The following is a 15,233-nucleotide window of genomic DNA, read 5'->3' as shown; positions in this document are numbered from 1 at the left end:
CCCCAGCCGGCCGGGGAGCCGTGGGGGGAGGCGCCAGCTGCGGGCAGCTTCAGGAAAAATAAATGCATGCGCTCACTCGCTCGCTCGCTCACTCACTCGCTCGCTGCGGCCCGGCGCCGGTGCAGCAGACCCAGCTCGGAGTCGGTGGCGGTCGCACACTTTCACTCTAGCAGCAGCAGCGGCAGCACGCGCTAAACTACTTCCCAGACTGCCCCGCGCGCGCACTCACTTCCGCTTCCGGAACAGCGCCGACTTGCCGCCATCTTGTGAGTGGCGTCGAGCCGCCGAGGTTGCAGGGCGGAGCCGGCTCCCGGGACTCAGGCGGGAGCCGTCTCGTCCCTGGGCTCCCCCCGCCCCGTGCGAGCCCGAAGGTGGCAGGAAAGGCCCGGCCGAGACGGCGGCTAAGGACGGGTGGAGGCGGCCATCTTAGGTGTGGCCATTTGCGGCCCCGAGTCAGCTCTCCCACCACGCAGGCGCGCTCCGCCGCCCTGTTGTCACAGAAAGGAAATGACGACAGCGCGCCGTCCCTTCTGCGCGTGCGCACGCCGGGGGTGGGGGTGGGGAGGCGGCCATCTTGGATATGGGCGGATAGCGCCGTGTGCCCAGCTGCGCCTGCGCACAGTGCGCGTCATTCTCGGTCTCGCGCCCGCTCCGCTCGGTTCGGCCCAGGCGCGGCTCAGATGCCGGCGGAGAAGATGGCGGTGGACGGGCCCGAGCAGGTGCGGGGGGGACCCGGGTGGGGCGAGGGGCGGCCGGGGGGCGGCGTGCGGCCTGCTCGCGGGGCCGGGACCGGGACCGGGACCTGCTGAGTCAGGCCGGGGGCGGCGGGAGGATGAGCCGGGGGGGCGGGTTGGAGGAGCGGGGGAGGCCTGAGGGGGGCCGGGTTGGGGGCGGGGCGGGGTTGGGGGATGGGGGGAGGCGGGTCGGGACCGGCCCGGCCCGGGCGGGGTGGCGGAGGCTGGCGCCGAGCCAGGGCAGAAGAAGCCCCGCGCCGCGCTGCGGCCGGTTCGCCTGGGACGCCCCGGGCGAGGCTCGTTTCACAGCGGCCCAGGCTGTGCCCGGCTCCGACAGCGCCGCCTTCGGCCTGCCGCCACCCGCCCGCCCGCGGGATCCCCCTGCTCCGCCCCGCCCCGCCCCGCCGGGCTTCTCTGTCCCTGCGCTGAGCTGTGCGTCCTCTGCAGATGGAGATGGAGGAAGGCAAAGGGGGCACCGGCCTGCGCCAGTACTACCTGTCCAAGATCGAGGAGCTGCAGGTAGGGCTCCAGCCGCAGGACGGGGGGTCCGGCCGGGCTCCCTCCCTGCTGCGCGGGTCCTGCGGGGGGAAGGGTATGTGCTCTGCTGTCCGGCAGGGTGCTCCCCTCTCCTGTGGGGTGCTGCTTCTCCGGGCTTCCCAGGGGATGTGCAGCCTCTTCCACACGACCGCCCTCAGTGCTCTGTGACCCCGGCGCTGTCGGTGGGGCTGGGCTCTTGTGGGGCTCCCCGCGGGAGATCCAGGTTGTAACCCAGGACGTGCTGTTAACCAGCAGGCGGACGCAGGTCAACATCTAGGTGGGGTTTCTAGCCGGACAGAGCCCACTGCCCGACTCCCAGGAAGGCAGGTCTGCAGGGCAAGAAGCGGCCGTTTTGTCAGTCGTTCCTCAGAGCCGATGAATGGATAATGGACCCGGGGGAGGGCGTGTGACAGCAGCAGTGGGTGGTGGTACCCATGCTCCTGCGACAGGGATACAGCAACCTGCAAATCCCTTCCTGGCGAAGCCCCTGAGTGCAGGGGAGGCCAATACCTTGGTTTGGTTTGGTTACAGACCACGTGGTGAGACTCTCACAGCCCAGGTCCTCTCCCCAGACTTCCAGCGCTGGGCTGCTTTCCCAAGCGGTTCACTCTGGAGACGCTAGGGAGGATGCAGGGTGCACGGGCCACCATAGTGACGGGCATGAAGCTGGAACGACGGCCCTAGCTCTGTCCGCGGGGAAGTCCATGCATTGCCGACCAGACGCGCACAAACTCTTCCTAGCTGCTAGACTGGAGGGTGGCCTGTGTTCAGGAGGGACCCAACCCCAGAGCTGAGGTGGGACCAGTCGTGCAGGGGGGACCCCTGGGCTCAGGTGGGCTTATCCCTTCTCCCTCTCCCCAAAGCTCATTGTGAACGAGAAGAGCCAGAATCTCCGCCGCTTGCAAGCACAGAGGAATGAGCTGAACGCCAAAGGTAGGGTTCCTGCTAGTCCTTCCCCGAGGGCAGCTGCCTCGGCCCGGACTGGTGCTCTGAAAACAGGAAAGGAACGTCCCCAGGAGGCTGCGAGTCCCCAGTGGGGACCCCTGCTGGGTGGGACGGGAGCCAGCACCCGCAAGGGGTGACCAGAGTGTACCCCGAAAGCAGCCTCCTGGAAGACAGGTTGGATTGTTCCCCATTCTGCTGGCTGGGGTGATCTGTTGGGTTCCTGGCGGTCGCAGCCTTTTCATTTCCACCCCAGCAGGAAAGCCGGGCGTCTCCTCCCCACACGCGCTCTCCCGGGACACTCAGGCAGGAGCAGTGGCTGTGAGCCCCGGCTGAGATCCTGTGTGTTGAGAAGGAAGCTGGCACTGACTCTGGAGCGTGGCTGCTGAGTCCCCAAAGGGCTGGGACGGGGCACGTGGGGAGTTAGCAGCGTGGGCCCCCTCGGGTAGTGGCAGTGGCTGGCTAACCCTGCCCTGGAAACGCACCCAGGAGAGTGCGAGGCCCTTTCTTCTTGGGCCCCGATCAGAGCCCTGGGAGCGGCCGCTGGCCCTCTTCACCTCTTGGTGGCCAGGCTGGGCTGCAGCTGATGTCTCCTTGTTCCGTGGCAGTGCGCCTGCTGCGGGAGGAGCTGCAGCTGCTGCAGGAACAGGGCTCCTACGTTGGCGAGGTGGTGAGAGCCATGGATAAGAAGAAGGTGCTTGTCAAGGTACGGAGCTGGGGTGCTGCTGCCGGGGTGATCAATGGCTTTGCCTGTGGCCCTGCGTTCGTGGCCAGGCTTATGACTTACACACCTCGGGGCAGTGCTGCCCTGCTCGCCGCCGGGGATCACAGCTTTCCTGGCCTTCCCAGGTGTGTCCCATGCCGCTGGGGAGCTCGCTCCCCAAATGAGCCTGGCTACAGAAAGCCTGGGTGCACCGGCGGTGCGACCGTGGAGCAGACAGGGAGGGGAACTAGACCTAGGGCTGCCAGTGCACTGCAAATCCGGTACGGCAGCAGGGAGCCATCTGTCCCCCTCCCAGCGCCGAGGGGACGGCCCTGGGGCAGAGGCCCCGGAACTGGGGGCAGGTCTCGCTCCAGGCAGGGGGAGAGTCATTTGAGGTGGCCTGTGGGGCTGTACCTAGGAAGGACGGGACGGATCTGGGGCCTGGCTCTGTGGAGATGTAGGCTACAGCACCTTCTGCTGGGCCATGGGCCCAGGGGGGTGGGACAGAGAGTTAGAAAAAGCTTGGTCAGGAGCAGCCCTTCCCCTAGCCCCAGGGACCTCATTGGGCTCTTCCCCTCAAGGGCCTGGAGAACCCCTATGGCTAGCCGTGCCTGGCACCTTCGAGGGCAGGCGACGTTGAGCTGATGGGCTGGGCCTTGATGCTTTCCAAAACTGAGCCGGGCTGGGCCTGGGAGACCTGCCCCAGTCCCTAGAACTGACGGTTCGACTGCCCCTGTGCGGGGCCAGCCACTGCGCAACCCTCAGAGTCCCGGCTCTTTGGCCCCTGTGGGATCTGCCTAGGGCCCTGGCTCTCCCGCACTGCCTGGGAGGTTTGTGGGGGCTGTGCACCGCACTGGGGGGGCTGCGTGCGCTGCCCCATCTCCACCCCACAGGCACCTGCTCTGTGTTTCAGGTTCACCCGGAAGGGAAGTTTGTGGTGGATGTTGATAAAAACATTGACATCAATGACGTGAGTACCAGGCCCCTCGGTGAGCCCCCCCTCAAAGCAGCGCGCCCCAGCACTGGGGTGAGGCGGTGGCTTGGCAGCAGCAGCTGCCTTCCCTGGGGCCCACGTTCACCAGCCTGCCGGGGGCAGCGGTGGGTGATGCTCCCGTCTGAACAGCTGCTGCGTCTGTTTGTCACAGCCCAGGGGTTCCCTGGGCCATGCCCTGCTCAGACAGCTGCCTGCCCTCGCTGGGGCGGTGCCCAGGCCGGGTGTGTGGGCTGGGGCCCTGCGTGCGACGGATGCCCGGCAGGTGGCTCCAGCCAGCTGGTGCTGCACGTCAGGGCCGCGCGGTGAGCTCCTGCCTGCCGGTCTCTAAAGGTGACCCCGAACTGCCGCGTGGCGCTGAGGAACGACAGCTACACGCTCCACAAAATCCTGCCCAACAAAGTGGACCCGCTGGTTTCCCTGATGATGGTCGAGAAGGTCCCGGACTCCACCTACGAGATGATCGGCGGCTTGGACAAGCAGATCAAGGAAATCAAGGAAGTGATCGAGCTGCCCGTCAAACACCCGGAGCTCTTCGAGGCCCTGGGCATTGCCCAGCCCAAGGCAAGCGCTGTCCTCGCGGTGCAGGGGGGGACGTGGTGCTGCCCGTGCCCCCAGCCTGTGCACAGACACTCGGCCGGCTGCGGGTGGGATCCACTCCCATAAGCATCTCGGATCTGCTGCTCAGAACGGAGCGACAACAGCCCCGCGCTGCTGTGTGCTGGGCGGGGAGGAGAGGGGAGGGGGTTCATGACCCGCTCCTTGCAATGAGAACGGCAGAGCAGCTGGCACTGCCAGGCCGGAGCTGGCTGTTCACCGCCTCTTGCTGCTGCTCTCCTCTGTGAGGTGCTCTGGGTTCTCTGGCTCTGCGGCGAGGAAGAGGGAGCCGGGTCCGAGCCTCGGGAATCTCTCACATGCCCGTCACTGAGTGGGTGGGACCCCAGTCTCCCTAGAGGAGAGGCCTGGCCCATGACTCCTGTGCATCTGCGGGCAGGCAGCTCCGGCACACCAGCTGCCTCCCCCCTTCACGGAGATGGCAGCTCCTGGCCCATGCGGGGAGGAGGGGTGATCCTCAGGGAACACCGCAGCCTCCCCCTCCTGGTCCCAGGGATTAGCAGAGCGCCCCCGCTGCCCTTGCCAGAGGAGGCAGAACTTGAGTAGCCTCCTGCTGCCAGGGCAGTGAGCCGCGTCTCCACGGCGTGAATCTCTGAGGGCTCTGCCCGCCCAAAGCCAGGCTCCCCCCATCCGGCGGCACCGGGCATGGCTGTGGCAGCGGGGTTTGGCTCCCTTCTCTGCCCGGGCGGTGGCACACGGGCGGTGTGACCCTGGACAGGCAGTTTGATGCCTAGTTCTATTAGGAGCCGGATGGGGTGGGTGAGTGCATTGCCCACTAGGTGGCAGCACGTGCCCACGTGTGGGGCAGGCTGTGCAGTGCTAAGGGTGCCCGCTGGCCGTTGCAGGGTGTGCTGCTCTACGGACCTCCCGGCACCGGGAAGACCCTGCTCGCCAGGGCCGTGGCTCATCACACCGACTGCACCTTCATCCGCGTCTCGGGCTCGGAGCTGGTGCAGAAGTTTATTGGCGAGGGTAAGTGTGGATGTGGGAACGCCGGGTGGGGGGCAGATGGGTGGCGTGGAGATGGATGGATGTGAGTTCAGACCCCTGTCTTCAGGCTGTGCCTCTGCAAAGCCCTGGGGGCAGGACAGAGGGGTCTGGGGTGTGCTGTGGCCCCCCCGCTGCTGGGGCTGGTGGCACGGTTCTGAAGAGCTGTGTTGGGGGGGATGGATTCACTAGCAGCTGCAGAGAATCCTCCATTTGGACCAGCTCATTCCAAGCTGACATCTGCTGTGAGCTGGAACAGCTGGGACACGTCTTCTCCTCTTCCACGCGGTGACCAAGAAGCAGGTGGGGGAGGATAAGCCCTGCCAGTTGTAAAAACGTGAAGGACGTGGGGCCCGATTTCCCAAGGTGCTGAGACACCTAAAGATGCAGGTAGGGCCTCCTGGGATTTCCGAAAGCCGTAGGCCTCTGTCAGCTGGATCGTTAGGACGGGTGCTTTCTTCGTTTAATAAGTCCAGCTGCTTTCACTGCAGAACATGTTGGACAAACATTTCTCTTGCGTCTCCAGCACGTTAGTTTGATTGAACGGAAGCAGTTTTAAAATGCTGGGTTTGTACATCCAGTTTCCAGCCAGCTGCAGCTGGACACCAGTCCCCAGTCCAAGAATGATCACCCAGTAAATACGGGAATCACTGACCATTTTCTAAAGTGGGAAAGTTAAGAATCTGAAAAATAAATGTGCCGAGATCTCGTTTGCTGTCGTGGCTGGCGGAAGGAAGCAGCAAGTGCTGAGGGGCTGGGGCTGTTTGGCGGTTGATGTGGTAACGGTTATTCCAACCCATGAGCATGAACCTTTCCGTGGGAAAACAGCTACAGTACCAATGCAAACCGAGATTGTAGTCAGCGATTTCAATCCGGGCTCCCTGGTTACTGATTTAAACCATGGTTCAAACTGGTGCCCAGGTGAACCGTGGCCCGGGCATGGTGGCCTCCTTGTATTCGCTCCTCTGGCTGGGCCCATGACCAGGCTTCTCCCCTCCAAGGCGTCGGGTGCCAGCCCCAGGCAGGGTGTTGGACTCCATCCCTGCCGTGAGAATGGGGCTGGTGCTTGGCCCCGGGGCTGCAGGGCAGCGGTGGGCCGTGTCCCGTCCTGCGGTGAGGCGCTCAGGGGCCTCTCGGCTTTGCCCTCAGGTGCTCGCATGGTGCGGGAGCTCTTCGTGATGGCCAGGGAACACGCTCCCTCCATTATCTTCATGGACGAGATCGACTCCATCGGCTCCTCGCGCCTGGAGGGCGGCTCCGGGGGGGACAGCGAGGTGCAGCGCACCATGCTGGAGCTGCTCAACCAGCTCGATGGCTTCGAGGCCACGAAGAACATTAAGGTGCGTAGAGCCTAGCGTGACCCGGGCCAGGCCCCCTGGGCGCCTCAGCCCCACTACCGGGGGCTGTGACCTTGGGTGAGTCTCCCCAGCTGTCCCCTGGGGCTAGGGTAGGAGAGGAGTCACTTCCCCTTTCACGCCCGTCGGTTGGGAGCTGAAGCCAGGTGACTCCCAAGGGTCACAGTCAGCTTGGCTGGCACCAGAGCCCCAGCGTGACTGGCCCTATGGCCTGGCGGGGAGGGACACGACTTGCCTCGTGCTGCAGGCCAACGGCCCGGCTGCTGTCTGCGCAGTGACCACGTCCTGCCTTGCAGGTGATCATGGCCACGAACCGGATAGACATCCTGGACTCTGCTCTGCTGCGCCCGGGACGCATCGACAGGAAGATCGAGTTCCCACCTCCAAACGAAGAGGTAACGGGGGCGTTCCCGTGTGGTGGGCTGCTGGGCCTGTGTGCGCATTGCCCGTGTTCCCTGGAGTTATCAACGGCCTCCCCCACTGCCCTAGGATGCAGCTCTGGCCAGGGACATTCCTGCCACGGCCGGGGATTAACTCTGCATCTGCCACGTCAGGGCACCAAAAGGATCTGATAACCCCAGCCTGGCTCCTGCAGGTGTGTCAGGCCCTGGCCTCCGCCTGCTGGGGGGCTTGGCCCCTCCCTGGCTGATCTCAGGTGCTGGGTCTCCCCGCAGGCTCGCCTAGACATTCTGAAGATCCACTCCCGGAAAATGAACCTGACACGGGGGATAAATCTGCGTAAAATTGCGGAGCTGATGCCAGGAGCGTCTGGGGCGGAGGTGAAGGTGAGTAGCTGAGCCTGCAGCTCTAGGGGCTGGTGCAGGGAGGATGTTCCAGGGCTGGCTCCAGTCGCTGTGTGCCAGCCAGGCCCTGCTCCTGGCATGTTACACGGGCAGGCTGGGGCCCTTCTGAGCAGTGCTGAGCGCAGTGTTCCCTAGGGAGGATGGCGCGGGGGGCGGGGGGCAGCTCTCTTGGTGAGAGAAGATGGCTGCAGCCTGTGGGGTGGGCGTCGGGGGAGGCTGCAGGGCAAGCTGCGCTGAAAGGGGAGTGACTGTTCTTGAAGAGGGGCCTGATCCTTCCCTTCTGTGCCCCTGCAGGGGGTGTGCACGGAAGCTGGCATGTACGCCCTGCGGGAGAGGAGGGTGCACGTTACCCAAGAAGACTTTGAAATGGCCGTAGCCAAGGTAAAAACCCTCCTGACCTCGCGGCTCTGGCCCCACAGCGGGTGGGAGAGGGAACAACTGCTGGCTCTGCCTTCCTTCCCAGCTGCTGCAGCTGCCTGATGTGCCATCAAGTGGCCCGTGCTGGCTGTGGGGCTGCCCCTCCCATGGAAACCACAGGGGGAGGGAAGCTGCAGCTGGCTGGAAGTGGGGAGCCCAGTGTGGTGGGGGGTTAGGGCAGCTCGTGCTGGCAGGGAAGTCTGGGAGCTGCAGCTAGGGGGCTCTCACTTGACAGGGAGCAGCTGAGCTGCCCCCTCCCTTCCCTCATTTAACTGGTTACAGTATTTAACTGGCTTTAGTGGCAACCCTGGGGGCCTCCCTGCGATTGTGGGGGGGAGGGTCTGGCATGTGCAGCCTTGGGGGGCAACCTGAGGGCCAGCTCCCAAGCAGGTGTGTGTGTGTGGTGGTGGGGGGGGGATTTTACAGCTGCTGTCACTCCCCTGCCTGTGGAGAGGGAGTGTGTCTTGGACAGCGCAGAGCTCTGGGGCCCAGCCCCCTGCCGTGAGGATTTAGGACAGGGGCTGAGGGTCTCAGTGCTTGCAGAGGGGCCTGATCCTTCCCTCCCCTCCCTCCCCCCAGGTGATGCAGAAGGACAGTGAGAAGAACATGTCCATCAAGAAGCTCTGGAAGTAACTGAGGCCCTGAACCCTGTGTGCTGCTGTGCTGGGTACTGTACCCCTCCCCCCAATAAAGCTCTGGGCTCTGACTTACCCCTGCAGATTCTGGCTGGGAAGGGGGGGTGGAGGAGAACTGCCTCTGCTCAGGCCGGGAGGCTGCCCCTCTTCCCCCTTAGGTCCCAGCAGGCTGGAGTTCAAGGTGTCTAGAAACTCCAGCCCAGGCCCGGGCTGTCTGAGGGGGAGGGAGCCCAGGGTCTCTGCCTGGGGAAGGAAAGGGGGGCTCAGCAGCTGGCAGGGCTGCCCCCCTGAGGGGTGCGGGGGCTTGGTGCATCCAGCCCTGTCCCTGTGGCTCTCCCGAGGGGCAGGAACTGGACTTTGCTCTGGGCCCAGCACTTGTGTACACAGCAGGGAAGACAGGGTGACAGTTACTCCCTTGGCCTTTGAGCTCGTCTGCGGCTGGCGGCCCCACCTGCGGCTCTGGGGCAGTTCTGCTGCGGAAGGAGACCCAGGTACACGCTGCTGCTAAATGTTTTTATTAGAAAATATCCACCCAGACAAAATGGTTACAACAGCAAGAGCAGGTGGCCTGAGCCTCAGTGCCAGCAACAGCCTGGGTGTGTCTAAACACCCCCCCGCCCCCGCCTGCCCACTGCTGGGCTGCTCTGCCCCCAGCCTAGGAAACAGCAAGCACCTCTTCTCCCCCCCAGGGGCCCTAGGGCCAGGGCAGCACCCCCAGCAGCCTGTTCCCCTAAGGGACAGCTGGGCTGGGGTAAGGCACTTGGGAGAGCCCAGCTCACGCTGTCACCGCTGCTGTGGCCTCCTGCCCTAGACCAGACGCTCTGGCTTCTCCCGTGGTGTCTAGGCCTCTGTATGTGGCCCTGGGTAATGCTAGCTGCAGGCAGCGTGTGCTCGTCAGGCTGGGGGCAGAGCAGCCCCATGGGCCAAGCTGCTGTAGGTAAAGCGAGAGGGGGGCTGGACTATTCTGCTGATTGTCAGACACGTTAAGCTCAGTTACCCATGAGAAGACGCCCGCGCCCAGGCCAGGGCAGAGTGAGCCCTGCCCAGGAACAAAGTACATCCATTGCATAGGTGTAGGCGTGAGTGCAGCACTAGAGCGAAACCTCCTGTGAGCGAATACAAACCCACCGTACAAAAGGCTTGTCTATAAAACCTTGTCACAGAACCAGACAGTGCAAAACATGGGGCGCCAGCTAGGCCGGCCTTTGGAATGGAGAACGCTTTGGTTTCAAAAGTGACAGCAGCCTCTGCCCCCCCCCCAGCCTGCCAGGGAAACGCTTGTCCTCCCTGGGCTAGAGCTGAGGAGCAGATAAAACAGGGGTGGCCCCCTCGCTGACAGCATCATTTGTGGACACTAGACGCCTCAGGCCGAAGAAGTGCCTCAGCGACTGGCTCTGGGCTCCAGCGCGAGGGGAGCTCGTACCCTCTGTTCAACCACTGCGCCCAGGCTGCGGCCCCGCAGGAACAGGAGAGGCAGCGCTGATTCCCTGGGGGCAGGGGAGAAGTCAGATCCTGCAACTCACGTGGAGAGGAAGCCTGCAATGAATGCCAGGGGGATAGGAGCCAAGAGCAAACGCAGCAAGCTAGGACAGAGGCTGCACGGGTTCCCATGTGACCCAGCGCACCCCCTCTGCCTGTGGCAGAGCCTCCTGCCCCACAGAAGCAGCAGGGCTGGGGAAGCTCGTGGCTCAGAGCCGCTCTGGGCGCACCGGCTTTGCGCAGGTGCTGTTTGATTCCAGTAAGATGTACCGTAAGGCTCAGCTGCTAGAGAGGAGAGAGCAAAACCCTGAGCCACACCCAGCCCATTAGGTGAGGCGAATCCCCAGCACTTGTTCCAGTTCCTGCCTGCGCTGCTGAACCTGAAAGTACAAGAGACGCACACGGTCAGACGGGCTCGGGGACCCGCAGATGCACACCCAGAGGAAAGGCTGGGGTGGCTTAGGGGAACCATGCAGGGCAGGATGGCACCTCAGAGGGTCACATGCTCGCTTGCCCCTATGGGCGTTCCCCACGTCTGAGCATCTCACTAGGATGGAAGCAAAAACCTGAGCTCAGCTGCCACTCAAGAACCTCACACCAACATGCCAGAGGCCCATAGGAATGAGGGGACTGGGCAGTGAGGCAGTAGGGACCTTCCCTGACACTGCTCAGGATTTTAGACAGCAAGTCTGTGTGAAGCCCTCCGCACTGGCTGCTTTCCCCTGGCTTCACTCCATTCCCACAGGATGCTGTGGGGCAGATCTTACCTAGTTGAGCCCTCCCATAGCTCTCCACCCTTGCATCCTTCCTCCAGGGGAGGACTGCACTATCTGTCCCCTCCCTAGGCAGTCAGTGAAACCCGCATGGCTGGATCAGTTTCACCCACCCAGTCAAACTGACCAGGGTCCTCACTGCTGGCTGGGAAGCTGCTGCTTTTTCTGGCTGGCCTGAAGGAGAAGGGCAGGGACAAAGCTACTTGTCTGGGGGGTGCACAGGGGTGGGAATGACCAAATCTGGCCAGGAAAGGGGAGGGGCTGAGGTCCTTCAGAACCCCCCCAATTCCCAGCTAGACATCCCCAGAACTGGCCTCCCAGGAATAGGCAGCGTGACCAGGCCAAGGAGCATGGGGCTCTGCCCACCCCTCTGGCATTCACTGAGCTGGGGAGGGGTGGGGAGGGTGGCGAGGAAGCTGGGAAATGCTGAAGGGCCAAGCGCAGGCAGCTGGTCCCCGGTTGCACGGCACGGAGCCCCACCTTGGCGAAGATGTGCCGCCCCACAGCCTCCTGCGCCCAGGGCTGCTGGTAGAAGTCAGCTCGTCTCTCCTCCTCGGGGTTCCCAATCACGTCCGTTATAATCTGCAGCACCGCACGTGGGGAGGGAGGGAAGGGTCAGTGGGCGCAGGCTGCTGCCATCCCAGTCTCCCCCCACACCCCGCTCCCTCCCACAAAGATGGCAGCAGGGCAGGGTAGGGCGGAGACTACTCAGGAGGGGAGACGCCACTGGCCGGACGCTGCACTCCCGGCTCCGTGCAGAGGTGCTCTGCAGTGGCTCTGCTCTCCCTAGCTCGCTGGCAGGGCCCCAGCTTTACCTTGAGGTCCCTCCTCTGGGATTTGATCCACTCCTGAATGAAGTCCTGGGGGTTGTTGCTGAAGCTCAGCATGAAATCTCGCTGCGTCTTCAGCTGGTTGATGGACTCGATGGTCTCGTGGATCTGGCAAGAGACACTAGGTGAGATGGCCCGCTGGGGCGGGGCTGGCCGTGCCATTTTGCTTGCAATGGTCTGTCAGAGGTTCCATGTCAGGACCCTCCACAGCACGGGGAGAGCCGAGCAGGGCCCAAGGGAAGGCTCGGCTCTTCCTGCTCACACCGAAGCCCAGGAACACGCGGGGCGGCAGCTCAGCTGGAGCAGCCATGCACAGGGCTTACCCCGTCCCCCTGCCCAGTGCTGGGCACACAGCGGGAGCCCCTCCCAGTCTTAGTGTTTGGAATCTGCTCCGGGATTCCAGTTCCCAGCCCCCGTGCCTTCCTTAATCCAGCCCGGCATGGTTGGGCAGCTGCAGAGTCTGGATTCCCAGTGCAGCCAGGCCGGGCTGCTGACCTGCGACCCGCAGCACAGCGAGCTGACGGGGAGGGGGAAGGGTCAGGCAAGCCTGGTGCAGGAGAGGAGTTGAAGGCTCAATGCGCGTTGGGACAGGACCGAGCCCTCCCCCAGAGCTCTGCAGACAGCGGGGGGGAAGGGGTGCCTGCACTGGCCTGGACTCTGGTGCGCTCGCCGCGTGGGAAACTGCTGGCCTGGCGTGAGCTTGGATGGCACCGTGAGTCTGCCCCAGCGGCTCATCTCCTGCTCACCTGGGGCAGGCAGCCGCAGTCCGATGGCTCGGGCGCACTCAGAGCCCAGGACCCTGCCAGCAGCGGACAGCGCAGTGCACAACCAGGCGAGAAGCAGCGGATTCCCACCCCAGGCCTTGGGTGCTGTGCACTCAGAAGGCCAGGCCTTGCCCAGGGCTGGGATCTCGGCCGTCACGCAAAACCCCAGGGGTTGAACCCACGAGGGTGAGGGGGAAGCTTGAATACATGACCCAGGGACTGGTGCAGCATCTGCCTGAGTCTGCCGACAGCCTGATACCAGCTCTCCCCTTCACAGCCCTTTCTGTCCTCCAGGTGGACAATGCGTGTCCACGCCGGGGACTCTTTCACTGTTGCAGACTTCCCCAGCTGACGGCTCACCCCACAATGCAGACACGACTCCAGCTGCCCCGGTGCCCCCGTCAATAGAGCTCAGGCCCATCTAACAGAGCGTTGGGAGAGCAGACAAGAAAGGAAATTTCCTCAGTTCCCTTCGGGGCTGCCCGGTCCCTGCTTCCAGGCAAAGCCCACTGGGCACCCTATCAACTTCTCCCTGCAGGTCTGCGAGCGGCCCATGCAGAGTGGCTCCCTACCAGCCTGGATCTCCCACGCCACATGCAGCGCTGGGCTCTGGGAGCAGAGTCGTCAGCAGAAAGCACTGACGGAGGACCCTGCCATTCACAGCCTGAAGCTGGGGTCACGGAGCAGATAGCGGCTCCGCCGCGCTCTGATCATGGGGCCAGGACTGATCCCAAGGGTGGCGTGGAGACCCCCAAACCTTGGCATCCAGGGAGGCGATTTCCTGCTGGTTGGTGGTGGAGGCCAGGAAATTGCTCATCTGAGCTTTCAGGGGGTCATCCACCTCGACGTCAATGTCGTAGCAGGCCGTCTTCTTCTGGTCGTTGGGATCCACGCTGGGGAGCGAGAGGGGACGTCAGGCGGTGAGGGGCTACACCTGGCGCTTCTCGAACAGCAGCCGCCCCCAGCTTGAGACACGGTCACATGCAGCCCCCCACCCTGCCTGCCCTCCCACGAGCCTAGCAGAAGCACAGGCAGTGGCAGGGCAAGCTTCAGCCTGGCAGGACACAGAGCTGTGCCACAGAGCTCACCACTGGCCAGGCTGGAGCCGGTGCGCTGGACCTATCTCCTGGCCTCCTCCAGCCAGATACCGTCCGTCTCCCTCTCCAGCGCCAGCCAGTCCTGCCCACCCCGCACTCCAGAGCCAGACACTCCTGCCCCTCCCACACCCCACGTACACGGCCCTGTAGGGTCCCAGAAGCAAACCAAACCCCAGGCCGGTCCAGGTGCAGACGCAGGAGCCGTGCCCTGCCCTACCTGATCATGTGGTTGATGATGATGGGGTCCGGGTGCTGCAGCAGGCTTGCCAGCTTCATGGGGATCTCCGAGAATCGCATGCGAATGCAGCTGAAAATCTAGTGGGGGCAAGGCAGAGCGTTAGCAGCCCGGTGACGAGCGCTCCTTCAGCCCAGCCCCCGCCCCACGAAGGGAGTGCAACTTCCAACATGGCAGGGACCAGACCCTCTGGTGGGTGTAAGGCAGGTAAACGCTTCACTTACGGGCCCAGGGAGCGGGGCACATTGCAGAGCAGCTGGCACAGGGCAGCGAGACCCTCAGCAAAACTGACTGCAACCCTGGGCACACCCTCCCCGCCCCCAGCCCAGGCCCTGCAGCTGGCTGGGCTCCACAGCGGGGTGCTATGCCCATTTCCGCACAGCCGGGACCAAAACGCAGCCCTGTCCTGCAGGGAGAGGCTTACGCTGGGGAGAACCCCAGGCTGCGATGCACAGGCCGCCCAGCCGGCAAAGGACCGAGACCAGGGAGGGCAGGGCCAGGCCGAGCTGGCTGGAGCCCCAGGTGGGCAGGGAAGGAGCGACGAGCCCCAGGCCCACCTGGCGGAAGTAGCGGTTGCAGTTGATGTACTCCTTCTCGTGACTGTCCTGCAGCTTGTTGTGTTTGATGTAGAGCCACAGCGCCTGCATGATGCTAGCCCGGGTCTGGGTGTGGACGCCCAGCAGGCGAGCCAGGCGAGGGTCCAGTTTGTACTGCGGAGGCTGCAACGACACACAGCGCCCGGTGAGAGAGGAACGCTCCCCCCAGGGAGGGCACGGGCATCCTGGCTCCGTTGGGGTACCCGGGAATTCCCTCCCAGCACCGCCTGCTAACACCAAGCCGCACAAAGCCTGCGGGGAATGGAGCTGTCTGCATCCATCCCTCCTCTGGTGGCAGGCACACTGGGTCCTGGAGGGTTTGCGGTCAGAGGGGTGGGGAGCTTGGCCTGGTATTGCCATTAGAAATTCAGGTCCCCTTCAGCCTGGAAAGACAGGGTGCAGCTCTGCTGGGAGCGGTCTGCACTTCCCCCACGGCTGCTGCAGCTCCAGCCGCGCTATCCCAGCATGCAGCAGGGCTGGGCGGATCGGATCGTGATGAAGCACAGCCTGCTGGGACCTGCCTGGCCACCAATGTGCTCGGAGCCTCTCCTTGCAAGGACAGAGCCTCGCATGGACCCACCTGGTCACTGCCTTCCTCTCCACCCCGGTGACCTGGGTACCGCTAGCCAAGGGCTCCCCAGGCCTCTGCAGGGAGTGGAGCCTCCATCCCTCCTTTCCTGGTGACCTGCTAACCCCTGCAAAGACGCAGACTGTCTCCAGTGCCTTTGGTGACCATCCTT

The 15,233-nt window shown here is 64.0% G+C and overlaps 2 protein-coding genes across 4 annotated transcripts in view; one reads left to right on the top strand and one right to left on the bottom strand.

Moving 5' to 3' along the window:
- The first annotated feature begins 615 nt into the window (after positions 1-615).
- Positions 616-9,093, top strand: PSMC5 (proteasome 26S subunit, ATPase 5). The gene is made up of 12 exons (XM_067542870.1): positions 616-719; positions 1,182-1,253; positions 2,135-2,204; positions 2,822-2,919; positions 3,830-3,886; positions 4,241-4,471; positions 5,368-5,494; positions 6,659-6,849; positions 7,161-7,259; positions 7,539-7,649; positions 7,962-8,048; positions 8,664-9,093. Exons 1-12 carry the CDS (start codon positions 681-683, stop codon positions 8,715-8,717), a joined length of 1,236 nt encoding a protein of 411 aa, XP_067398971.1. The 5' UTR covers positions 616-680; the 3' UTR covers positions 8,718-9,093.
- Positions 9,094-9,368: 275 nt separating this feature from the next.
- Positions 9,369-15,233, bottom strand: part of SMARCD2 (SWI/SNF related, matrix associated, actin dependent regulator of chromatin, subfamily d, member 2) — a 31,932-nt gene continuing 26,067 nt past the window's right edge. The window contains exons 8-13 of one of the 3 annotated variants that reach the window (XM_067542868.1): positions 14,455-14,616; positions 13,880-13,977; positions 13,323-13,458; positions 11,787-11,909; positions 11,452-11,553; positions 9,369-10,578 (exon numbers count right to left, since the gene is read on the bottom strand). In XM_067542868.1, the coding sequence (XP_067398969.1) occupies positions 10,525-10,578; positions 11,452-11,553; positions 11,787-11,909; positions 13,323-13,458; positions 13,880-13,977; positions 14,455-14,616 (675 nt within the window). In that variant the 3' untranslated portion in view covers positions 9,369-10,524. The other 2 variants (XM_067542869.1, XM_067542867.1) reach the window with 2 other exon arrangements.

The sequence above is a fragment of the Emydura macquarii genome, unplaced genomic scaffold (assembly GCF_026122565.2).
Source record: "Emydura macquarii macquarii isolate MOO-44397 ecotype Brisbane River unplaced genomic scaffold, CSIRO-AGI_Emac_v2 contig_737, whole genome shotgun sequence".
Classification (NCBI taxonomy): Eukaryota; Metazoa; Chordata; order Testudines; family Chelidae; genus Emydura; species Emydura macquarii.
The sequence above is the reverse complement of the archived record's forward strand: the minus strand, read 5'-3'. Positions and strand labels throughout refer to the sequence as shown.

Excerpts from the sequence above, each read along its gene's own strand:
- PSMC5 (XM_067542870.1), top strand. The coding sequence starts at position 681 with ATGCCGGCGGAGAAGATGGCGGTGGACGGGCCCGAGCAG. Across the intron at positions 720-1,181 it reads CGGTGGACGGGCCCGAGCAG|ATGGAGATGGAGGAAGGCAA; the intron begins GTGCGGGGGGGA and ends CGTCCTCTGCAG. Across the intron at positions 7,650-7,961 it reads CGTCTGGGGCGGAGGTGAAG|GGGGTGTGCACGGAAGCTGG; the intron begins GTGAGTAGCTGA and ends GTGCCCCTGCAG.